The sequence below is a fragment of the Oncorhynchus tshawytscha genome, linkage group LG09, assembly GCF_018296145.1.
Source record: "Oncorhynchus tshawytscha isolate Ot180627B linkage group LG09, Otsh_v2.0, whole genome shotgun sequence".
Taxonomy (NCBI): domain Eukaryota; kingdom Metazoa; phylum Chordata; class Actinopteri; order Salmoniformes; family Salmonidae; genus Oncorhynchus; species Oncorhynchus tshawytscha.
The window spans coordinates 9,224,635-9,251,532 of NC_056437.1; the positions used below are offsets into that span (position 1 = coordinate 9,224,635).

General features: G+C 44.0%; 1 protein-coding gene across 2 annotated transcripts in view; it reads right to left on the minus strand.

Moving 5' to 3' along the window:
- The window catches only part of LOC112257341 (potassium/sodium hyperpolarization-activated cyclic nucleotide-gated channel 1), a 165,464-nt gene extending 138,946 nt beyond the window's left edge, over positions 1–26,518 (minus strand). For both annotated transcript variants that reach the window (XR_006084006.1, XM_042326470.1), the window contains exon 1: positions 26,022–26,518. Coding sequence is in view for 1 of the 2 variants with exons in the window: in XM_042326470.1 (XP_042182404.1) it covers positions 26,022–26,386 (365 nt within the window). In the remaining variant the exon portion in view is untranslated. The remainder of the gene's footprint in view (positions 1–26,021) is intronic.
- Between the last annotated feature and the right edge of the window lie 380 nt (positions 26,519–26,898).

A 26,898-nucleotide genomic window follows, 5' to 3' on the forward strand; every position in this document is an offset into this window, starting at 1 on the left:
GCTGGATACATGGTTGGATACATGGCTGGATACATGGTTGGATACATGGCTGGATACATGGTTGGAAACATGGCTGGATACATGGTTGGATACATGGCTGGATACATGGCTGGATACATGGCTGGATACATGGTTGGATACGTAGTTGGATACGTGGCTGGAATCACGGTTGGATACATGGCTGGATACATGGCTGGATACATGGTTGGATACATGGCTGGATACATAGTTGGATACATGGTTGGATACATGGCTGGATACATGGTTGGATACATGGCTGGATACATGGCTGGATACATGGTTGGATACATGGTTGGATACATGGCTGGATACATGGCTGGATACATGGCTGGATACATGGTTGGATACATGGCTGGATACATGGTTGGATACGTAGTTGGATACGTGGCTGGAATCACGGCTGGATACATGGCTGGATACATGGTTGGATACATGGTAAAATACATGGCTGGATACATGGCTGGATACATGGCTGGATACATGGCTGGATACATGGCTGGACTGTACACACAATAGAGAAATCTGCGTGGGTGTGAATACACTATATCTGTATGCCTAAACCCAGACATCATCCATAAACAGAGGCTGGAGGGCTAAACCCACACATCATCCATAAACAGAGGCTGGAGGGCTAAACCCAGACATCATCCATAGACAGAGGCTGGAGGGCTAAACCCAGACATCATCCATAAACAGAGGCTGGAGGGCTAAACCCAGAAATCATCCACAGAGGATGGTGGGCTAAACCTAGACATCATCCATAAACAGAGGCTGGAGGGCTAAACCCAGACATCATCCATAGACAGAGGCTGGAGTGCTAAACCCAGACATCATCCATAAACAGAGGCTGGAGGGCTAAACCCAGACATCATCCATAAACAGAGGCTGGAGGGCTAAACCCAGACATCATCCATAGACAGAGGCTGGAGGGCTAAACCCAGACATCATCCATAGACAGAGGCTGGAGGGCTAAACCCAGACATCATCCACAGACAGAGGCTGGAGGGCTAAACCCAGACATCATCCACAGACAGAAGCTGGGTAGAGGACAATCTGACTCTACCAACATTACAGCACAGGAGGTTGGTGGCACCTTAATTGGGGATGATGGGCTCGTAGTAATGGCTGGAGCAGATTAAGTGGAATGGTATCAAATACATCAAACACGTGGTTTCCATGGTTTCCAGGTGTTTGATGCCATTCCATTTGCTCCATTCTGGCCATTATTATGAGCCGTGCTCCCCTCAGCAGCCTCCACTGATTACATGATGTCTCCGTGAGTTCTCTGTGATGTCTCTGTGAGGTCTCTGTGATGTCTCTGTGATGTCTCTGTGATGTCTCTGTGATGTCTCTGTGATGTCTCTGTGAGGTCTCTGTGATGTCTCTGATGTCTCTGTGATGTCTCTGTGATGTCCTGTGAGGTCTCTGTGATGTCTCTGTGAGGTCTCTGTGATGTCTCTGTGATGTCTCTGTGAGGTCTCTGTGATGTCTCTGTGATGTCTCTGTGAGGTCTCTGTGATGTCTCTGTGATGTCCTGTGAGGTCTCTGTGATGTCTCTGTGATGTCTCTGTGAGGTCTCTGTGATGTCTGTGATGTCTCTGTGATGTCCTGTGAGGTCTCTGTGATGTCTCTGTGAGGTCTATGGGACATTTCTCCGTGGAATATCACTTCAAAACTGGCTATTCTCATTTATGTGTGATGGCAGACAACCCAGACCTCACAGAGACATCACATCAAAAAAGCACGAAAAACACAACAGGCATAAATGAATCTGCAAGCCCACACATGGAGTCTTCTATGTTGGGGCTGGGTGGGTATGGCTAACGTTTTGAAACAGAGTGAAGCATGGAAGGTACTATCCGAACTTTGTCCAATAAGAAATGTTTCATTTTTCTTTTCTTTTCTAAAAATGTTTTCCTTACCCGGTGCCCTACTGAACAGTGTTCCCTACTCTGAACACTGTTGCCTACTGAACACTGTGCCCTACAGAACACTGTGCCCTACAGAAAACTGTGCCCTACAGAAAACTGTGCCCTACAGAACACTGTGCCCTACAGAACACTGTGCCCTACTGAACACTGTGCCCTACTGAACACTGTGCCCTACAGAACACTGTGCCCTACAGAACACTGTGCCCTACTGAACACTGTGCCCTACAGAACACTGTGCCCTACAGAACACTGTGCCCTACAGAAAACTGTGCCCTACAGAAAACTGTGCCCTACAGAACACTGTGCCCTACAGAAAACTGTGCTGTACAGAAAACTAGGGCCCTACTGAACACTGTGCCCTACTGAACACTGTGCCCTACTGAACACTGTGCCCTACTGAAAACTGTACCCTACTGAAAACTGTACCATACTGAAAACTGTACCATACTGAAAACTGTACCATACTGAACGCAAACCTCCTCCTGATTATTGTCTGTGTTGATGTGTCTGTCAGTCTTCCGATCAGAGAAGCCACAAATGATCCATGATGGGGCGCCCAGCCGGCCGGGCCGAGGGAGTCTGATCCGTCAAACATTCACAAAATGTCCTGCTGGCCTAGGCCTGATGATAAGGCCGTTCCATCTCATCCATGGCACTAAAATAGATGCTTTCCAGAATCCTATCTCGTGCTAAAAACTGTCCGGTGACGCCCGTCGATGTCGATGCTCGGCTGGACTGGAGGTGCGGCCCAAACAGCACCCTATTCCCTATGTCATACACTACTTTCAACCAGAGTCCTTATTAGCCCTGGTTGAAAGTAGTCCACTATATAAGGAACGGGGTTCCATTTGGAACGCGACAGACTGATTTGGAGGTGCACTCTGCAGGTTGTAATAGATCTGTTTAAATAAAGCAAGCAGCAGACAGTGGTTGAGTCCTTGCTTTATAAATATCTGAAGATCATGTGTCAGGTAATTGTCTGCACTTCAGCTAAACGGTCATTTCGCTGGGTTAATAATAGACAGATTGGTATATTTATAAAACCAGACAAGGCATCTCTGATCTCTTATAAATGACAGGCAGTCAGGGTGGAATATTCTCACGTTGAGCTTGTTTGAAAGCACCATGTCACAAATGTATAGAATGAGCCTGTCTGGGGGATTTCTAAATGTAAATTAAGACAGGCCAAATCACTGGGCAAATGTGACTGGTAAAAACCCTTGTGAGTTAAAAACAAGCACAAAAATATGACATCTTGAGTGTCAGAAGTATTAAACCTTGTTACATTACCAGTAAATATCGCCAATTCATTTCATTTATTTTGTCTCTGAGAGAGGTCATCTAGTCAGATTATAATTTCATCTAAGGCAACTCTCTAACCATCACATTTACTTGTACATTTGAGACATTTAGCAGACGCTCTTGTCCAGTAGTGAGTGCATACATTTTCATCATTTTTTGTTTGTACTTGTCTGTTGGCTAATCTGTCAACCCCAGAGAGCAGAACAGAAGAGCATTCAGCTAGGAACAACGCTGTGGAATGTTCAGATAGAAATATGTTAGGCAGAACAAACATGCCACACTCTAACATGTAGAATATGGACTCATGCCAGCCCTATTCAATACAGTTCTACCTGCAACATTCCAAAATATTTGCCTACTACTGAACATGACACGGACCTCAACAGAAAGATCACATGGTCAGGAATTAGAATCCAGAATTACTACCTGAAGTCCGTCACAAGGACAAGGTCATTGTTTATGTACTCAACTGATAAACAAACCAACAGGGGCCATTTTAAATTTCACAACTATTTTCTCCCATTAGCCAGTGTGTTCCGCTGTTGCACCAAACAGAATGTAGATCTCATAGTTATTCCAGAATGGTGTTGTTCTACATTCAATCCAATGACTAAGCAGCGACTGATGGAATTGTTCTGTGATGTACTGTAGCTACTGTATGTGTAAAAACACAGAGACCAGCACTGCTAATTGGGAAGTACCAGAGGGCATGCATTTGGTTACTGGCTGTGTCTGAAAAGGCACCCTGTTCACTATATAGCACACTGGTTTTGAACAGGGCCCATAGGGCTTTGCCCAAAGGTAGTGCACTATATAGGAAATAGGTGGGGTGCCATTTTGGACTGATCCATGGACTTGGGGAAATGTTTACACCTTCCTTCGTTAGGCTACGTTAGGATACCTGTCTGATGTGGGTAAAAATAGAAGCTAGACCCAGTCACATAAATAATAAACAACGCGCAAAACAGTTACACAACTCTAGAAATAGAAGGTTTGCTTTAGTGTTGTTATTGGAATCTGAAGATGTCCGGGTTTGATAACACAATTCTGCTGTGACATATTCGAATTTAACATTTTATTTGTATCAATATATTGTGATTACAGCCTATTTCAAATAACCTTCACTCAAGGTACAACAGTGCTGTTGGTGAGGCTGTTGAGACTTACTGTAGTCAAGGATGATATTACTTGTTACAAAGTAATAATCTCCTTCATTCGATCAATGCAACAAAAGATATTTGATTATCTTTTGTTAAAAAACGTAAATAGAGTGAGAGCAGTGACATCAGGGTCCAATTAAACAAGAAGGCAAAGCAGCAATGTCATGTCAAGCAGCAATGTCATGTCAAGCAGCAATGTCATGTCAAGCAGCAATGTCATGTCAAGCAGCAATGTCATGTCAAGCAGCACTGTTATCTGGACATGGTGCTATCTGGACATGGTCATGCTATCTGGACGTGGTGCTATCTGGACATGGTCATGCTATCTGGACATGGTCATGCTATCTGGACATGGTCATGCTATCTGGACATGGTGCTATCTGGACATGGTCATGCTATCTGGACATGGTGCTATCTGGACATGGTCATGCTATCTGGACATGGTCATGCTATCTGGACATGGTGCTATCTGGACATGGTCATGCTATCTGGACATGGTGCTATCTGGACATGGTCATGCTATCAGGACATGGTCATGTTATCTGGACATCTGACCCCTCCTGTCTCAGCCTCCAGTATTTATGCTGCAGTAGTTTATGTGTCGGGGTGCTAGGTAAGTTTGTTATATCTGGAGTACTTCTCCTGTCCTATTCGGTGTCCTGTGTGAATCTAAGTGTGTGTTCTCTAATTCTCTCCTCTCTTTCTTTCTCTCTCTCTCTGAGGACCTGAGCCCTAGGACCATGCCCCAGGACTACCTGACATGATGACTCCTTGCTGTCCCCAGTCCACTTGACCGTGCTGCTGCTCCAGTTTCAACTGTTCTGCCTTATTATTATTCGACCATGCTGGTCATTTATGAACATTTGAACATCTTGGCCATGTTCTGTTATAATCTCCACCCGGCACAGCCAGAAGAGGACTGGCCACCCCACATAGCCTGGTTCCTCTCTAGGTTTCTTCCTAGGTTTTGGACTTTCTAGGGAGTTTTTCCTAGCCACCGTGCTTCTACACCTGCATTGCTTGCTGTTTGGGGTTTTAGGCTGGGTTTCTGTACAGCACTTTGAGATATCAGCTGATGTACGAAGGGCTATATAAATACATTTGATTTGAAAATTTGATTTGATGGTGCTATCTGGATAAAGTCATGCTATCTGGACATGGTGCTATATGGATAAAGTCATGCTATCTGGACATGGTCATGCTATCTGGACATATTGCTTTCTGGACAATGTCTATCTGGATAAAGTCATGCTATCTGGACATTGTCATGCTATCTGGACATGGTCATGCTATCTGGACATGGTCATGCTATCTGGACATGGTCATGCTATCTGGATAAATTCATGCTATCTGGACATTGTCATGCCATCTGGACATGGTCATGCTATCTGGATATGGTGCTATCTGGACATGGTCATGCTATCTGGACATGGTCATGCTATCTGGACATGGTCATGCTATCTGGACATGGTCATGCTATCTGGACATGGTCATGTTATCTGGACATGGTGCTATATGGATAAAGTCATGCTATCGGGACATAGTCATGCTATCTGGACATGGTGATGCTATCTGGACATGGTCATGCTATCTGGACATGGTCATGCCATCTGGACATATTGCTTTCTGGACAATGTCTATCTGGATAAAGTCATGCTATCTGGACATGGTCATGCTATCTGGACATGGTCATGCTATCTGGACATGGTCATGCCATCTGGACATATTGCTTTCTGGACAATGTCTATCTGGATAAATTCATGCTATCTGGACATGGTCATGCTATCTGGATAAATTCATGCTATCTGGACATTGTCACGCAATCTGGACATGGTCATGCTATCTGGACATGGTGCTATCTGGACATGGTCATGCTATCTGGATATGGTGCTATCTGGACATGTAATGCTATCTGGACATGATCATGCTATCTGGACATGGTCATGCTATCTGGACATGGTGCTATCTAGACATGATCATGCTATCTGGACATGGTCATGCTATCTAGCTATGGTGCTATTTGGACATTGTCATGCAATCTGGGCATGGTCATGCCATCTGGACATATTGCTTTCTGGACAATGTCTATCTGGATAAATTCATGCTATCTGGACATGGTCATGCTATCTGGATAAATTCATGCTATCTGGACATTGTCACACAATCTGGACATGGTCATGCTATCTGGACATGGTGCTATCTGGACATGGTCATGCTATCTGGACATGGTGCTATCTGGACATGGTCATGCTATCTGGACATGGTGCTATCTGGACATGGTCATGCTATCTGGACATGGTGCTATCTGGACATGGTCATGCTATCTGGACATGGTCATGCTATCTGGACATGGTCATGCTATCTGGACATGGTGCTATCTGGACATGGTCATGCTATCTGGACATGGTCATGCTATCTGGCTATGGTGCTATTTGGACATTGTCATGCAATCTGGGCATGGTCATGATATCTGGACATGGTCATGCTATCAGGATATGGTCATGCTATCTGGACATGGTGCTATCTGGACATGGTCATGCTATCTGGACATGGTGCTATCTGGATACTGTCAAGCTATCTGGACATGGTCATGCTATCTGGATATGGTGCTATCTGGACATGGTCATGATATCTGGACATGGTCATGCCATCTGGACATTTTGCTTTCTGGACAATGTCTATCTGGATAAAGTCATGCTATCTGGACATTGTCATGCTATCTGGACATGGTCATGCAGTCTGGACATGGTGCTATCTGGACATGGTCATGCTATCTGGACATGGTTCTATCTGGATAAAGTCATGCTATCTGGACATTGTCATGCTATCTGGACATGGTCATGCTATCTGGACATGGTCATGCGATCTGGACATGGTCATGCTATCAGGATATGGCCATGCGATCTGGACATGGTCATGCTATCTGGACATGTTGCTATCTGGACAAGGTCTATCTGGATAAAGTCATGCTATCTGGACATGGTGCTACATGGACATGGTGCAATCTGGACATGGTGCTATCTGGACATGGCCATGCTATCTGGACATGGTCATGCTATCTGGACATGGTCATGCTATCTGGACATGGTGCTATCTGGACATGGTCATGCTATCTGTACATGGTCATGCTATCTGCATATTGTGCTACATGGACATGGTGCAATCTGGACATGGTGCAATCTGGACATGGTGCTATCTTCACATGGTCATAAAATCTGGACATGGTCATGCTATCTGGACATGGTCATGATATCTGGACATGGTCATGCTATCTGGATATGGTCATGCTATCTGGGCATGGTGCAATCTGGACATGGTGCTATCAGGGCATGATCCTGCTATCTGGAAATGGTCATGACATCTGGACATTGTCATGCTATCTGGACATGGTGCTATCTGGACATGGCCATGTAATCTGGATATGGTCATGCAATCTGGATATGGTCATGCTATCTGGACATGGTCATGAAATCTGAATATGGTCATGATATCTGGGCATGGTGCTATCTGAACATGGTCATGATATCTGAACATTGTCAGGCTATCTGGACATGGTGCTATCTGCACATGGTCATAAAATCTGGACATGGTCATGCTATCTGGACATGGTCATGATATCTGGACATGGTCATGCTATCTGGCATGGTCATGCTATCTGGACATGGTCATGCTATCTGGATATGGTCATTCTATCTGGGCATGGTGCAATCTGGACATGGTGCTATCAGGGCATGATCCTGCTATCTGGACATGGTCATGCTATCTGGATATGGTCATGCTATCTGGGCATGGTGCTATCAGGACATGGTCATGCTATCTGGAAATGGTCATGACATCTGGACATTGTCATGCTATCTGGACATGGTGCTATCTGGACATGGCCATGTAATCTGGATATGGTCATGCTATCTGGACATGGTCATGAAATCTGAATATGGTCATGATATCTGGGCATGGTGCTATCTGAACATGGTCATGATATCTGAACATTGTCAGGCTATCTGGACATGGTGCTATCTGCACATGGTCATGATATCTGGACATGGTCATGCTATCTGGAAATTGTCATGCTATCTGGACATGGTCATGCTATCTGTACATGGTCATGCTATCTGGACATGGTCATGCTATCTGGACATTGTCATGCTATCTGGACATGGTGCTATCTGGACATGGTGCTATCTGGACATGGTGTTATCTGGACATGCTAATATCTGGACATGCTAATATCTGGACATGGTCATGCTATCTGGACATGGTCATGCTATCTGGACATTGTCATGCTATCTGGACATGGTGCTATCTGTACATGGTCATGCTATCTGGACATGGTATTATCTGGACATGCTGCTATCTGGACATGGTCATGCTATCTGGACATGGTGCTATCTGTACATGGTCATGCTATCTGGACATGGTGTTCTCTGTACATGCTGCTATCTGGACATGGTCATGCTATCTGGACATGGTGCTATCTGGACAGGTCATGCTATCTGGGCATGGTGCTATCTGGACAGGTCATGCTATCTGGACATGGTCATGCTATCTGGGCATGGTCATGCTATCTGGGCAGGGTGCTATCTGGACATGGTGCTATCTGGACATTGTCATGCTATCTGGACATTGTCACGCAATCTGGACATTGTCACGCAATCTGGACATGGTCATCTTTTCTGGACATGTTGCTATCTGGACATGGTCGTGCTATCTGGACATGTTGCTATCTAGACAAGGTCTATCTGGATAAAGTCATGCTATCTGGACATGCTGCAATCTGGACATGGTGCTACATGGACATGGTGCAATCTGGATATGGTCAGGCTATCTGGACATGGTCATGCTATCAGGATACGGTCATGCTATCTGGACATGGTCATGCTATCTGGACATGTTGCTATCTGGACAAGGTCTATCTGGATAAAGTCATGCTATCTGGACATGGTGCTACATGGACATGGTGCAATCTGGACATGGTCATGCTATCTGGACATGGTCATGCTTTCTGGACATGGTGCTATCTGCACATGGTCATAAAATCTGGACATGGTCATGCTATCTGGACATGCTACTATCTGGAAAAAGTCATGCAATCTGGACATGGTCATGCTATCTGGAAATGGTCAAGCTATCTGGATATGGTGCTATCTGGAAATGGTTATGCTATCTCGACATGGTCACACTATATGGGCATGGTGCTATCTGGACATGGTCATGCTATCAGGACATGGTCATGTTATCTGGACATGGTGCTATCTGGACATGGTCATGCTATCTAGACATGGTCATGCTATCTGGACATGGTCATGCTATCTGGACATGGTGCTATCTGGACATGGTCATGCTATCTGGACATGGTGCTCTCTGGACATGGTGCTATCTGGAAAAAGTCATGCTATCTGGACATGGTCATGCTATCTGGAAATGGTCAAGCTATCTCGATATGGTGCTATCTGGAAATGGTTATGCTATCTGGACATGGTGCTATCTGGATATGGTCATACTATATGGACATGGTGCTATCTGGACATTCTGCCATCAAGACATAGTCATGCAATCTGGACATGGTCATGCTATCTGGATATGGTCATGATATCTGGACATGGTGCTATCTGGATAAAATCATGCTATCTGGACATGGTGCTCTCTAGACATGGTGCTATCTGGGCATGGTGCTATCTGGACATGGTCATGCTATCTGGACGTTGTGCTATCTAAACATGGTCATGCTATCTGGACATGGTGCTATCTAAACATGGTCATGCTATCTGGACATGGTGCTATCTGGACATGGTCATGCTATCTGGACATGGTGCTATCTGGACATTCTGCCATCAAGACATAGTCATGCAAACTGGACATGGTCATGCTATCTGGATATGGTCATGATATCTGGACATTGTCATGCTATCTGGACATTGTCATGATATCTGGACATGGTCAACCTATCTGGACATTGTCATGCTATCTGGACATTGTCATGCTATCTGGACATGGTCATGCAGTCTGGACATGGTGCTATCTGGACATGGTCATGATATCTGGACATGGTCATGCCATCTGGACATATTGCTTTCTGGACAATGTCTATCTGGATAAAGTCATGCTATCTGGACATGGTGCTACATGGACATGGTGCAATCTGGACATGGTGCTATCTGGACATGGCCATGCTATCTGGACATGGTCATGCTATCTGGACATGGTCATGCTATCTGGACATGGTGCTATCTGGACATGGTCATGCTATCTGTATATGGTCATGCTATCTGCATATTGTGCTACATGGACATGGTGCAATCTGGACATGGTGCAATCTGGACATGGTGCTATCTTCACATGGTCATAAAATCTGGACATGGTCATGCTATCTGGACATGGTCATGATATCTGGACATGGTCATAATATCTGGCATGGTCATGCTATCTGGACATGGTCATGCTATCTGGATATGGTCATGCTATCTGGGCATGGTGCAATCTGGACATGGTGCTATCAGGGCATGATCCTGCTATCTGGACATGGTCATGCTATCTGGATATGGTCATGCTATCTGGGCATGGTGCTATCAGGACATGGTCATGCTATCTGGAAATGGTCATGACATCTGGACATTGTCATGCTATCTGGACATGGTGCTATCTGGACATGGCCATGTAATCTGGATATGGTCATGCAATCTGGATATGGTCATGCTATCTGGACATGGTCATGAAATCTGAATATGGTCATGATATCTGGGCATGGTGCTATCTGAACATGGTCATGATATCTGAACATTGTCAGGCTATCTGGACATGGTGCTATCTGCACATGGTCATAAAATCTGGACATGGTCATGCTATCTGGACATGGTCATGATATCTGGACATGGTCATGCTATCTGGCATGGTCATGCTATCTGGACATGGTCATGCTATCTGGATATGGTCATGCTATCTGGGCATGGTGCAATCTGGACATGGTGCTATCAGGGCATGATCCTGCTATCTGGACATGGTCATGCTATCTGGATATGGTCATGCTATCTGGGCATGGTGCTATCAGGACATGGTCATGCTATCTGGAAATGGTCATGACATCTGGACATTGTCATGCTATCTGGACATGGTGCTATCTGGACATGGCCATGTAATCTGGATATGGTCATGCAATCTGGATATGGTCATGCTATCTGGACATGGTCATGAAATCTGAATATGGTCATGATATCTGGGCATGGTGCTATCTGAACATGGTCATGATATCTGAACATTGTCAGGCTATCTGGACATGGTGCTATCTGCACATGGTCATGATATCTGGACATGGTCATGCTATCTGGAAATTGTCATGCTATCTGGACATGGTCATGCTATCTGTACATGGTCATGCTATCTGGATGGTCATGGTCATGCTATCTGGACATTGTCATGCTATCTGGACATGGTGCTATCTGGACATGGTGCTATCTGGACATGGTGTTATCTGGACATGCTAATATCTGGACATGCTAATATCTGGACATGGTCATGCTATCTGGACATGGTCATGCTATCTGGACATTGTCATGCTATCTGGACATGGTGCTATCTGTACATGGTCGTGCTATCTGGACATGGTATTATCTGGACATGCTGCTATCTGGACATGGTCATGCTATCTGGACATGGTCATGCTATCTGGACATGGTGTTCTCTGCACATGCTGCTCTCTGGACATGGTCATGCTATCTGGACATGGTGCTATCTGGACAGGTCATGCTATCTGGGCATGGTGCTATCTGGACAGGTCATGCTATCTGGACATGGTCATGCTATCTGGGCATGGTGCTATCTGGACAGGTCATGCTATCTGGACATGGTCATGCTATCTGGACATGGTCATGCTATCTGGGCAGGGTGCTATCTGGACATGGTGCTATCTGGACATTGTCATGCTATCTGGACATTGTCAGGCAATCTGGACATTGTCACGCAATCTGGACATGGTCATCTTTTCTGGACATGTTGCTATCTGGACATGGTTGTGCTATCTGGACATGTTGCTATCTAGACAAGGTCTATCTGGATAAAGTCATGCTATCTGGACATGCTGCAATCTGGACATGGTGCTACATGGACATGGTGCAATCTGGATATGGTCAGGCTATCTGGACATGGTCATGCTATCAGGATACGGTCATGCTATCTGGACATGGTCATGCTATCTGGACATGTTGCTATCTGGACAAGGTCTATCTGGATAAAGTCATGCTATCTGGACATGGTGCTACATGGACATGGTGCAATCTGGACATGGTCATGCTATCTGGACATGGTCATGCTTTCTGGACATGGTGCTATCTGCACATGGTCATAAAATCTGGACATGGCCATGCTATCTGGACATGCTACTATCTGGAAAAAGTCATGCAATCTGGACATGGTCATGCTATCTGGAAATGGTCAAGCTATCTGGATATGGTGCTATCTGGAAATGGTTATGCTATCTCGACATGGTCACACTATATGGGCATGGTGCTATCTGGACATGGTCATGCTATCAGGACATGGTCATGTTATCTGGACATGGTGCTATCTGGACATGGTCATGCTATCTGGACATGGTCATGCTATCTGGACATGGTGCTCTCTGGACATGGTGCTATCTGGAAAAAGTCATGCTATCTGGACATGGTCATGCTATCTGGAAATGGTCAAGCTATCTCGATATGGTGCTATCTGGAAATGGTTATGCTATCTGGACATGGTGCTATCTGGACATGGTCACACTATATGGGCATGGTGCTATCTGGACATTCTGCCATCAAGACATAGTCATGCAATCTGGACATGGTCATGCTATCTGGATATGGTCATGATATCTGGACATGGTCACCCTATCTGGACATTGTCATTCTATCAGGATATGTTCATGTTATCTGGACATGGTGCTATCTGGATAAAATCATGCTATCTGGACATGGTGCTCTCTAGACATGGTGCTATCTGGGCATGGTGCTATCTGGACATGGTCATGCTATCTGGACGTTGTGCTATCTAAACATGGTCATGCTATCTGAACATGGTGCTATCTAAACATGGTCATGCTATCTGGACATGGTCATGCTATCTGGACATGGTGCTATCTGGACATTCTGCCATCAAGACAAAGTCATACAAACTGGACATGGTCATGCTATCTGGATATGGTCATGATATCTGGACATTGTCATGATATCTGGACATTGTCATGATATCTGGACATGGTCATCCTATCTGGACATTGTCATGCTATCTGGACATGGTGCTATCTGAACATGGTGGTATCTGGACCAAGTCATGCTATCTGGACATTGTCATGCTATCAGGATATGGCCATGCTATCTGGACATGGTGCTATCTGGACATGGTGCTATCTGGACCAAGTCAAGCTATCTGGACATGGTGTTATCTGGACATGGTCATGCTATCTGGACATTGTGCCATCTGGACATGGTCATGATATCTGGACATGGTCATGCTATCTGGAAATGGTCATGCTATCTGGACATGGTGCTATCAGGATATGGTCATGCTATCTGGAAATGGTTATGCTATCTGGGCATGGTCATGCTATCTGGACATGGTGCTATCTGTACATGGTCATGCTATCTGGATAAGGTGTTATCTGGACATGGTGTTATCTGGACATGCTAATATCTGGACATGCTAATATCTGGTCATGGTCATGCTATCTGGACATGGTCATGCTATCTGGGCATGGTGTTCTCTGCACATGCTGCTATCTGGACATGGTCATGCTATCTGGACATGGTGCTATCTGGACAGGTCATGCTATCTGGGCATGGTGCTATCTGGACAGGTCATGCTATCTGGACATGGTCATGCTATCTGGGCATGGTGCTATCTGGACAGGTCATGCTATCTGGACATGGTCATGCTATCTGGACATGGTCATGCTATCTGGGCAGGGTGCTATCTGGACATGGTGCTATCTGGACATTGTCATGCTATCTGGACATTGTCATGCAATCTGGACATTGTCACACAATCTGGACATGGTCATCTTTTCTGGACATGTTGCTATCTGGACATGGTCATGCTATCTGGACATGTTGCTATCTGGACATGGTCTATCTGGACATAAAGTCATGCTATCTGACATGACATGGTCATGCTATCTGGACATGGTGCTATCTGGACATGGTGCTATCTGGATATGGTCAGGCTATCTGGACATGGTCATGCTATCAGGATATGGATATCTGGTCATGCTATCTGGACATGGTGCTATCTGGACCATGTCATGCTATCTGGACAAGGTCTATCTGGATATGGTCATGCTATCTGGACATGGTGCTATCTGGACATGGTGCTATCTGGACATGGTCATGCTATCTGGACATGGTCATGCTTTCTGGACATTGTGCTATCTGCACATGGTCATAAAATCTGGACATGGTCATGATATCTGGACATGCTACTATCTGGAAAAAGTCATGCTATCTGGACATGGTCATGCTATCTGGAAATGGGTCATGCTATCTGGACATGGTGCTATCTGGACATGGTCATGGTCATGCTATCTGGACATGGGTGCTATCTGGACATGGTCATGCTATCTGGACATTCTGCCATCAAGACATAGTCATGCTATCTGGACATGGTCATGCTATCATGCTATCTGGATATGGTCATGCTATCTGGACATTGTCATGATATCTGGACATGGTCATCCTATCTGGACATTGTCATCCTATCAGGATATGGTCATGCTATCTGGACATGGTGCTATCTGGACATGGTGCTATCTGGACCAAGTCATGCTATCTGGACATTGTCATGCTATCTGGGACATGGTGCTATCTGGACATGGTGCTATCTGGACCAAGTCAAGCTATCTGGACATGGTGTTATCTGGACATGGTCATGCTATCTGGACATTGTGCCATCTGGACATGGTCATGATATCTGGACATGGTCATGCTATCTGGAAATGGTCATGCTATCTGGACATGGTGCTATCAGGATATGGTCATGCTATCTGGAAATGGTTATGCTATCTGGGCATGGTCATGCTATCTGGACATTGTCATGCTATCTGGACATGGTGCTATCTGTACATGGTCATGCTATCTGGATAAGGTGCAATCTGTACATGGTCATGCTATCTGGACATGGTGTTCTCTGTACATGCTGCAATCTGTACATGGTCATGCTATCTGGATATGGTGTTATCTGGACATGCTAATATCTGGACATGCTAATATCTGGTCATGGTCATGCTATCTGGACATGGTCATGCTATCTGGGCATTGTCATGCTATCTGGACATGGTGCTATCTGTACATGGTCATGCTATCTGGACATGGTATTATCTGGACATGCTGCTATCTGTACATGGTCATGCTATCTGGACATGGTGTTCTCTGTACATGCTGCTATCTGGACATGGTCATGCTATCTGGACATGGTGCTATCTGGACAGGTCATGCTATCTGGGCATGGTGCTATCTGGACAGGTCATGCTATCTGGACATGGTCATGCTATCTGGACATGGTCATGCTATCTGGGTGGGGTGCTATCTGGACATGGTGCTATCTGGACATTGTCATGCTATCTGGACATTGTCACGCAATCTGGACATGGTCATCTTTTCTGGACATGTTGCTATCTGGACATGGTCATGCTATCAGGATACGGTCATGCTATCTGGACATGGACATGCTATCTGGACATGTTGCTATCTGGACAAGGTCTATCTGGATAAAGTCATGCTATCTGGACATGGTGCTACATGGACATGGTGCAATCTGGACATGGTCATGCTATCTGGACATGGTGCTATCTGGACATGGTCATGCTATCTGTACATGGTCATGCTTTCTGGACATGGTGCTATCTGCACATGGTCATAAAATCTGGACATGGTCATGCTATCTTGACATGCTACTATCTGGAAAAAGTCATGCAATCTGGACATGGTCATGCTATCTGGAAATGGTCAAGCTATCTGGATATGGTGCTATCTGGAAATGGTTATGCTATCTGGACATGGTCACACTATATGGGCATGGTGCTATCAGGACATGGTCATGTTATCTGGACATGGTGCTATCTGGACATGGTCATGCTATCTGGACATGGTGCTATCTGGACATGGTCATGCTATCTAGACATGGTCATGCTATCTGGACATGGTCATGCTATCTGGCTATGGTGCTATCTGGACATGGTCATGTTATCTGGACATGGTGCTATCTGGACATGGTCATGCTATCTGGACATGGTGCTCTCTGGACATGGTGCTATCTGGAAAAAGTCATGCTATCTGGACATGGTCATGCTATCTGGAAATGGTCAAGCTATCTGGATATGGTGCTATCTGGAAATGGTTATGCTATCTGGACATGGTCACACTATATGGGCATGGTGCTATCTGGACATTCTGCCATCAAGACATAGTCATGCAATCTGGACATGGTCATGCTATCTGGATATGGTCATGATATCTGGACATGGTCTTCCTATCTGGACATTGTCATTCTATCAGGATATAGTCATGTTATCTGGACATGGTGCTATCTGGATAAAATCATGCTATCTGGACATGGTGCTCTCCAGACATGGTGCTATCTGGGCATGGTGCTATCTGGACATGGTCATGCTATCTGGACATTGTGCTATCTGGACATGGTCATGCTATCTGGACGTTGTGCTATCTAAACATGGTCATGCTATCTGGACATGGTGCTATCTAAACATGGTCATGCTATCTGGACATGGTCATGCTATCTGGACATGGTGCTATCTGGACATTCTGCCATCAAGACATAGTCATGCAATCTGGACATGGTCATGCTATCTGGATATGGTCATGATATCTGGACATTGTCATGATATCTGGACATGGTCATCCTATCTGGACATTGTCATGCCATCAGGATATGGTCATGCTATCTGGACATGGTGCTATCTGGACATGGTGCTATCTGGACCAAGTCATGCTATCTGGACATGGTGCTCTCTGGACATGGTCATGCTATCTGGACATGGTGCTATCTGGACATGGTGCTATCTGGACATGGTCACCCTATCTGGACATTGTCATGCTATCAGGATATGGCCATGCTATCTGGACATGGTGCTATCTGGACATGGTGCTATCTGGACCAAGTCATGCTTTCTGGACATGGTGCTATCTGGACATGGTCATGCTATCTGGACATGGTGCTATCTGGACATGGTGCTATCTGGGCATGGTCATGCTATCTGGACATTGTGCCATCTGGACATGGTCATGATATCTGGACATGGTCATGCTATCTGGAAATGGTCATGCTATCTGGAAATGGTGCTATCAGGATATGGTCATGCTATCTGGAAATTGTTATGCTATCTGGACAGGTCATCCTACCTGGACATTGTCATGCTATCAGGATATGGTCATGCTATCTGGACATGGTGCTATCTGGACATGGTGCTATCTGGACCAAGTCAAGCTATCTGGACATGGTGCTATCTGGACATGGTCATGCTATCTGGACATGGTCATTCTATCTGGAAATGGTAATGCTATCTGGACATGTTCATGCTATCTGGAAATGGTCATGCTATCTGGAAATGGTGCTATCAGGATATGGTCATGCTATCTGGAAATGGTGCTATCAGGATATGGTCATGCTATCTGGAAATGGTTATGCTATCTGGACATGGTCATGCTATCTGGACATGGTCATGCTATCTGGACATGGTCATGCTTTCTGGACATGGTCATGCTATCTGGACATGGTGCAATCTGGACATGGTGCTATCTGGACATGGTCAAGCTATCTGGACATGGTGCTATCTGGACATGGTCATGCTATCTGGACATGGTCATGCTATCTGGAAATGGTAATGCTATCTGGACATGTTCATGCTATCTGGAAATGGTCATGCTATCTGGAAATGGTGCTATCAGGATATGGTCATGCTATCTGGGCATGGTGCTATCTGGACATTGTGCTCTGTGGACATGCTGCCATCAAGATTTAGTCATGCAATCCTGACATGGTCATGCTATCTGGATATGGTCATGATATCTGGACACCGTCATGATATCTGGACATGGTCATGCTATCTGGACATTGTCATGCTATCTGGACATGGTGCTATCTGGACATGGTGATATCTGAACATGGTGCTATCGGAACATGGTGCTATCTGGACATTGTGCTATCTGGACATGGTGCTCTCTGCACATTGTGCTATCTGGACTTGGTGCTATCTGAACATGGTCATGCTATCTGAACATGGTCATGCTATCTGAACATGGTCATGCTATCTGGACATGGTGCCATCTGGACATGGTGATGCTATCTGGACATGGTCATGCTATCTGGATATGGTCATGCTATTTGGACATGGTGCTATCTGGACATGGTCATGCTATTTGGACATGGTCATGCTATTTGGACATGGTGCCATCTGTACATGATTATACTATCTGGACATGGTGCCATCTGGACATGGTGATGCTATCTGGACATGGTCATGCTATCTGGAAATGGTCATGCTATCTGGAAATGGTCATGCTAACTGGACATGGTGCTATCTGTACATGGTGCTATCTGTACATGGTGCTATCTGGACATGGTGCTATCTGTACATGGTGCTATCTGGGCATGGTCATGCTATCTGGGCATGGTCATGCTATCTGGACATGGTGCTATCTGGACATGGTCATGCTATCTGGCTATGGTGCTATCTGGACATGGTCATGCTAACTGGACATGGTGCTATCTGGACAGTTTATGCTATCTGGACATGGTCATGCTAACTGGACATGGTGCTGTCTGGGCATGATCATGCTATCTGGACATGGTGCTATCTGGACATGGTCATGCTATCTGGCTATGGTGCTATCTGGACATGGTCATGCTAACTGGACATGGTGCTATCTGGACAGTTTATGCTATCTGGACATGGTGCTATCTGGACAGTTTATGCTATCTGGACATGGTGTTATCTGTACGTGTTGCTATCTGGACATGGTCATGCTATCTGGATAAAGTCATGCTATCTGGAAATGGTCATGCTATCTGGAAATGGTCATGCTATCTGGGCATGGTGCTATCTGGACATGGTGCTATCTGGACATAGTGCCTTCAAGACATAGTCATGCAATATGGACATGGTCATGCTATCTGGACATTGTCATGCTATCTGGACATGGTGCTATCTTGACATTGTACTATCTGGACATTGTGCTATCTGGACTTGGTGCTATCTGGACATGGTCATGCTATCTGGACATGGTGCCATCTGGACATGGTCATGCTATCTGGACATGGTGCTATCTGTACATGGTGCCATCTGGACATGGTGCTATCTGGGCATGGTCATGCTATCTGGACATAGTGCTATCTGGGCATGGTCATGCTATCTGGACATGGTGCTATCTGGACATGGTCATGCTATCTGGACATGGTGCTATCTGGGCATGGTCATGCTATCTGGACGTGGTGCTATCTGGACATGGTCATGCTATCTGGACATGGTGCTATCTGGGCATGGTGCTATCTGGACATGGTGCTATCTGGAGATGTAGCTATCTAGACATGGTGCCATCTGGACATGGTCATGCTCTCTGGACATGGTGCTATCTGGACATGGTGCTATCTGGACATGGTGCTATCTGGACATGTAGCTATCTAGACATGGTGCCATCTGGACATGGTCATGCTCTCTGGACATGGTGCTATCTGGACATGGCCATGATATCTGGATCTGGTCATGCTAAGCGAAAGAAAGAAGACAGAAGCGTATTCTCCAAAAGAACTAACGTTAGTCTACAACAGGCCAAGCATGAGACCCTTTCTGAAATCTATAAATAATTAATATTACTAGCCAGCCATTAATCTTTCAGCAGCCTCAGTATTAAGAATGTGTTGGAGATTAAGTTCCAGATGCATTTTGAAGCTATACAAAGCAGTTATGAACGGTGTTGTCTGTCATTCATGGGTCGACTGTTGTTGCTTTCTTTTTCATTATAAAGTCACATTGTTGTTGTGGTCGTAAAACATATTTGGAAACCATTGATAGACTGTTGTGGTTGCCTTTTTTCATTATAAAGTCACAAAATAAACTGGGTCTTATGTCCCCAAAAACAATACCACTGAAAGCCTGCAACAAAAAAACAAGGCACTCATTTTGTGTCGTGAACCATAAAAACCTATTGGAAACCCAACTACAGTAGGACAGGTGACAGGTAACCTAGTGGTTAGAGCGTCGGGCCAAATAACCAAAAAGGTTGAATCCCCGAGTCGACAAGGTGAAAAAAAATCTGTCGATGTGCCCTTGAGCAAGGCACTTAACCCTAATTGCTCCTGTAAGTCACTCTGGATAAGAGTGTCAGCTAAATGACTAACATGTACTAGAGAGGGGCTCCATCCGATTACATGTTTAAATGATGCAGTAGCCAGACAGTACATCAGTCTAATTCTGGGAACACAGCAGAGAAATGGAATAACAACAAAGACAAAGCCCCCTGAAATGATCTGATGAAAAAAAAGAAGGGGTTTAACTTTGAAGCGATTAAAGACAGGAGGATTTGAGCCAAACAACAAGAGCACCCTTGCCATCCTGCCATCCAGGACCTATATAATAAGCAGTGTCAGAGGAAGCCCCCCCCCAAAATTCTCTGCTACTGCACGGGAAGCGGTACCGGAGCGCCAAGTCTAAGACCAAAAGGCTCCTTAACAGCTTCTACCTCCAAGCCAGAAGATTGCTGAACAATTAATTAAATGGCCAGCGGACTATTTACATTGACCCCCCATTTGTCTTGTCCACTGCTGCTACTCGCTGTTTATTTTCTGTGCATAGTCACTTCACCCCTACCTACATGTACAAATGACCTCTAACCTGTTCCCCAGCACACTGACTCGGTACCAGTACCCCTGTATTTAGCCTTATTATTGTTATTTTATTGTGTTACTTTTTATACTTTTTTTTTACTTTAGTCTACTTGGTAAATATCTTCTTCTTCTTGAACTGCATTGTTGGTTAAGGGCTTGTGAGTTAGCATTTCACGGTAAGGTCTACACTTGTTGTATTCGGCGCATGTGACAAATAAAGTTGGATTTGATTTGATTTGATATCCAACACATCCGGTGTACATGACAATAAAACACATTTTGCTTTAGTTTTAAAAGAATAGCAGCTTAGCCAAGTATAGGATAGAAGTATAGCCAGGTATAGAATAGAAGTGTAGCCAGGTATAGAATATAAGTATAGCCAGGTATAGAATAGAAGTGTAGCCAGGTATAGAATAGAAGTGTAGCCAGGTACAGAATAGAAGTATAGCCAGGTATAGAATAGAAGTATAGCCAGGTATAGGATAGAAGTGTAGCCAGGTATAGAATAGAAGTGTAGCCAGGTATAGAATAGAAGTGTAGCCAGGTACAGAATAGAAGTATAGCCAGGTATAGAATAGAAGTATGCTCAGGTATAGAATAGAAGTATAGCCAGGTATAGAATAGAATTATAGCCAGGTATAGAATATAAGTGTAGCCAGGTATAGAATAGATGTGTAGCCAGGTATAGAATAGAAGTGTTGCCAGGTGTAGAATAGAAGTATAGCCAGGTATAGAATATAAGTGTAGCCAGCTATAGAATAGAAGTGTAGCCAGGTATAGAATAGAAGTGTAGCCAGGTATAGAATAGAAGTGTAGCCAGGTATAGAATAGAAGTGTAGCCAGGTATAGAATAGAGGTATAGCCAGGTATAGAATAGAGGTATAGCCAGGTATAGAATAGAAGTATAGCCAGGTATAGAATAGAAGTGTAGCCAGGTATAGGATAGAAGTGTAGCCAGGTATAGAATAGAAGTGTAGCCAGGTATAGAATAGAAGTATAGCCAGGTATAGAATAGAAGTATAGCCAGGTATAGAATAGAAGTGTAGCCAGGTATAGAATAGCAGTGTAGACAGCTATAGAATAGAAGTGTAGCCAGGTATAGAATAGAAGTGTAGCCAGGTGTAGAATAGAAGTGTTGTCAGGAGTAGAATAGCAGTGTAGCCAGGAATAGAATAGCAGTGTAGCCAGGTATAGAATAGAAGTGTAGCCAGGTATAGAATAGAAGTGTTGCCAGGTATAGAATAGCAGTGTAGCCAGGTATAGAATATCCATACAATTCTGAATTGGAGCCAGGAATACAGAGTAGGCTTACAGCATTGGTGTAGAATAGCCACTCAATTATATAAGCCAGGGTCAAGAAGGAAGATCTCTGCTCCGGCAGTGTTTATGGCCTTCTCTCTTTACATTGACAAGATAACACATCACTGTGATGTAGAGCCCAGTGGAAGGTGTCACGAATGAGGCAAGGCTATAGAGCAAACTGCTGAACCCCTGTCATGTGACAAGGGAGGTGACCATTTGAGGACATTGTAAAAGGGAGTCAAGGTTTCCATTCAATCATCTTGGTACAAAACAAGGTATTTGCATTATCTTTAGTCAAGTGCAAGCAAAGATTTTAATAAATTGTAGCCAATACATTGAAGCTAGTCAAAAATTGCATTCATTTTATAACTTTACAGGCTTGACTCTTTAACGTGATCTCTATCAATGAGACAGTTATCTAATTATTATTCGTTAATAAGCGGTCATGTATATCACCTGATTGGTGCAAATATGCCCTGTGTGTCTGTTATTCCAGAACAGGTTGATCATGTTACATAATTGTTGTGGGGCCTGCCTGCTGTAGCCTAAAGTAAGCTCATTGACTGACATGTAGTAGTTCTAATCCGGCTAACCTTCTTTCTACAATCTAATGACACACCGTTCTGGAATATGACCGACCACTGTGACCCCGCCCTATTTGCAACGCAAGGAATGTGTTTATCCTACCATTCAAACGACAATATCATGTGAGTTTTTATTTTGGTGACAGACAATATTAATATGAGAAGATAAGGGGTGTCCTAAAGCTGTGGACAGTGTTTTTTGTTTTTTTAATCACAAAATATATCATAATCAGGGTTGAAAGTAGCCTAAGCTGGTTTGGGTCCGGTATGGAGTATACCAGCAAAATAAATAGTTGGGATACGCCATACCGGTTAAACATGCGCCAATCACAATAATTAAAACATAGATTACAAGAAATGTGTAGGCTATTACACTAGTTATCATTACCGCATGTCTGTCGCATGACAAATACGCGAATAGACTTGAAAACTTGTGGAATGTTAATTTAGTCTCGGGAACAGAATTAGAGAAATATGAATAATTTCTTTCAGCATCTTGAGAGAATGCGGATACGCGTTTAGGGACCATATTATTATATAATTTCTTTCAGCAACATAAAAACTGGCTATATTTAGTTTTCAACCACATAAACTATTCATCCAAGACGAACTGAAATACTACCAGAAACATGTTGGATCATTTTCCCAAGTTTTCGTTTCCTTAAAACTGTTCAAACTGATGTAATTTGGAAATTCTGCACGGAAAACCTCCCTCTTTCTCCGTGAGAGAAGTAGAAATGAATCTATCAATTTATGTATGACATTATTCTGGTGAGCAAGGTGTAATTTTGTATTCTAGACAAGCATCAAGTAATGACAGAAGAGAAGCTGCATGTATCTAATTATAGACAACTTGACTAACAAATACCTACCAAATGTCGGTAATTATAAACAGAAAAATATCTAGCCCTAAATTAGGCTTAAAAACTATTTGACAAGTCTGTAATATTAGATCCATAGAGATCTGACTAAATTAATAGGGATCATATATGTAATTATATGATTAGGCCCATAAAATAAATATGGGCTCGTACCGGGAAGAAATGTCATCTCCTTCACCCCTGCTCCCAAACAGCATAATTTGTGTAGTAGTAAAATAGCAGCAGTTATGTCCAGTCTCCACAGTGCAGAGTAGCATGTCAGCACCATGGACAGTGACGCGTTAGATTTAACCGTCACCATAAAATTCCAACACACTACTAGATTATTAGATTAGTATTAGGTTATTATTAATACTGTAGATTATTTGAGAAGGCGATGGGCTATATCAGGTCCGCACAGTACAGAGTTGCAATTTCATCACCATGGACAGCGACGAGTTAAACTCAGCCGAGTCAACATGAAGTCCCAGCTCGCAACTGACTGGAACAAAGGGGAGTCACCTCACGGTCCATCCAACTCTAGCAGGGGACACGGATGCAAAGCACAACCAACTATGCCGTGTTTGATTTGTGAATACAAAACGTAGCCTGTTGGATATGGGAGCACTTGGATCTGACATCATAGCAGTGCATTTATATACACGTCAATGTTCAGGAAGTGTAGCTGAGTGTAGATATATATATATATATATTGAAATGACACTGCAATGTTTAAACAACACACAATATAAAGCTGGGCTGTTACTGAACAAACGAGGCAGATTATGAAAGCTTCCATTTGGCCACTAGGTATCATTTTACCTTGTCAGGCGATGTGAAGATTCATTCATTCTCTCAAACAACATTCTACTGACTTACATTTACCAAAAGAAGAATGATATATCTATTTGCAGCATTCAATCAGGCTCATTCTGTTATTCATGTCAATGCGCAGTATTAGGTCGGTTCTATGCAGTCAGAAAAAATGTCTGTGAGACATTCAGTCAGTGTACGCGTGACGATCCATGCACAGCAATAGTTGCAAAGAAATAATACAAATATTTATGACGTAATGCCTACACAAGCCCATTAACCACTTATCTCAAACTTTATCCAATTTAAGTCCTTAAACAAATAAACCAATCAGCTTTATCATACAAGGGATCGTTGTAATGGGTTTATAGCTCCCTAAAAACAAATAGGCAAATTCCATCATGTTTATTCCTGCGCAGTTCTCCTTGGATTTATGTTTGATGGACGTGTATCCCACGTCAGAGCATTTTGCATTCTATTTTCTGTACATTATTCACGGTTTTACAGGCGGGCTCCGTTTAACTGTTCAAATGCCGGGTGTTTGAATTCATGCCTTGCCTTGTTATTCACCTGTTCATTTTGATGCGGATAACCAATGTTTAATTCTCTCTCTCTCTCTCTCTCTCTCTCTCTACCCCTCTCTCTCTGTGGTCGTTTCTCGATCACATTTACCGCATATGTATTTTTCTATCCAGAGGCCATCCTCAATGATCCTCTTCGTTTCATCATTGCAGGCAGAGCTACAACGATATGTTTTCAACCTTGATGTTCCTACATTACTGTCATGTTGAACACAGGTAACGTCGCTTAGGCTATTATAGAACCGCATATGCCACAACAAATACTGCCTTAGTGGTGTATTGTTGTGTGAACAATCAGAATTTGTGTATGTATTAACTCGTGACATTCACCATCCTTTTTCCAAGGACATTTCGTGGATTCATTTATTTCTGTTTTCCACATTAGAATAAAGAAAACATTGCAATGGAAAATATAAATATGATCAAAATTCGATAGGTAAAACAATCAATGCCTCTATAATTGGCTCAATACAGAAACACGATTAGCCTCTGCTTTGGGCGATGCGTAACGCGCACTGATGACAGAGTGGATGTGGTGTCTTGCGGACCTGGCTCTGTGGGTGACGGCATGGGTAAAAAGCTGAGAAGATGACTTTCCACTCCTTACCTAAAATCGCTATAGGGATGAATGATCCAGTATCCAGCCGTCTGGACTCTTTCTTGTTCTTTCTCAACGGCTTTCTGACTGCCGAACATTCGCAGGGAGAACTTATTGACGCCGGGCTGCATCATCGCTCCAAATTGCCGCTGCATAAAGCCATGTCGGTTTCCGGACCCGTCTATATCGTCGAACCCGACCAAGGCTTCCTCCCGGTCCCCCTTGAAGCCCACCGAGTTTCCATGGTCCCCTCCTTTCAGGTTCTGGCTCCCCATATTGTTCTTCTGTATCGAGTCTTGCCTTTGAAATACATTATTCCCATCTGCTTTCTCCCCTTCTTTGTTGCTGGAGAACGAATTTGATTTATCTTCCATGATTTTCACTAAAACGTACTGTCTCCAGGCTCGGAGCACACAGGCTACGCGCAAAACTCAAGAGGACCCGCTGTAAAGCGCTCCCGTGTTTCATTTGATGTCCTTCAACTGCTCGGCTCCGTTGCCTCCTTTGCAAATGCTGCAAACTGGGACCGACTTCTAGTGAACCTGACAGATCAGGTTTCCTGTGTTACCGCCATCTACCGACCGGACTGTATTTATTGTTCAAGCCCCTAACACGCTCGCGCAGCACTGCGGTTTAAGAGGCACACTGCTGGCTGCGGCTCGTGCACTTCATTTCCATAATGTGATTGATGATAGAGCTCCCCTTCCTCATCAGTTTAGTGAATAATATGACCATTCAACACATGATGATATGAAGACAAAATGAACCCCTCACTTAAATGACATATAATATATGAATATTTAATACTAGTTTTATCAACTCAATGCAGAATGCCTTGACAATTCTTGTCTCAAAATGCATCTTGCTTTTCCCCAGACTGACATCT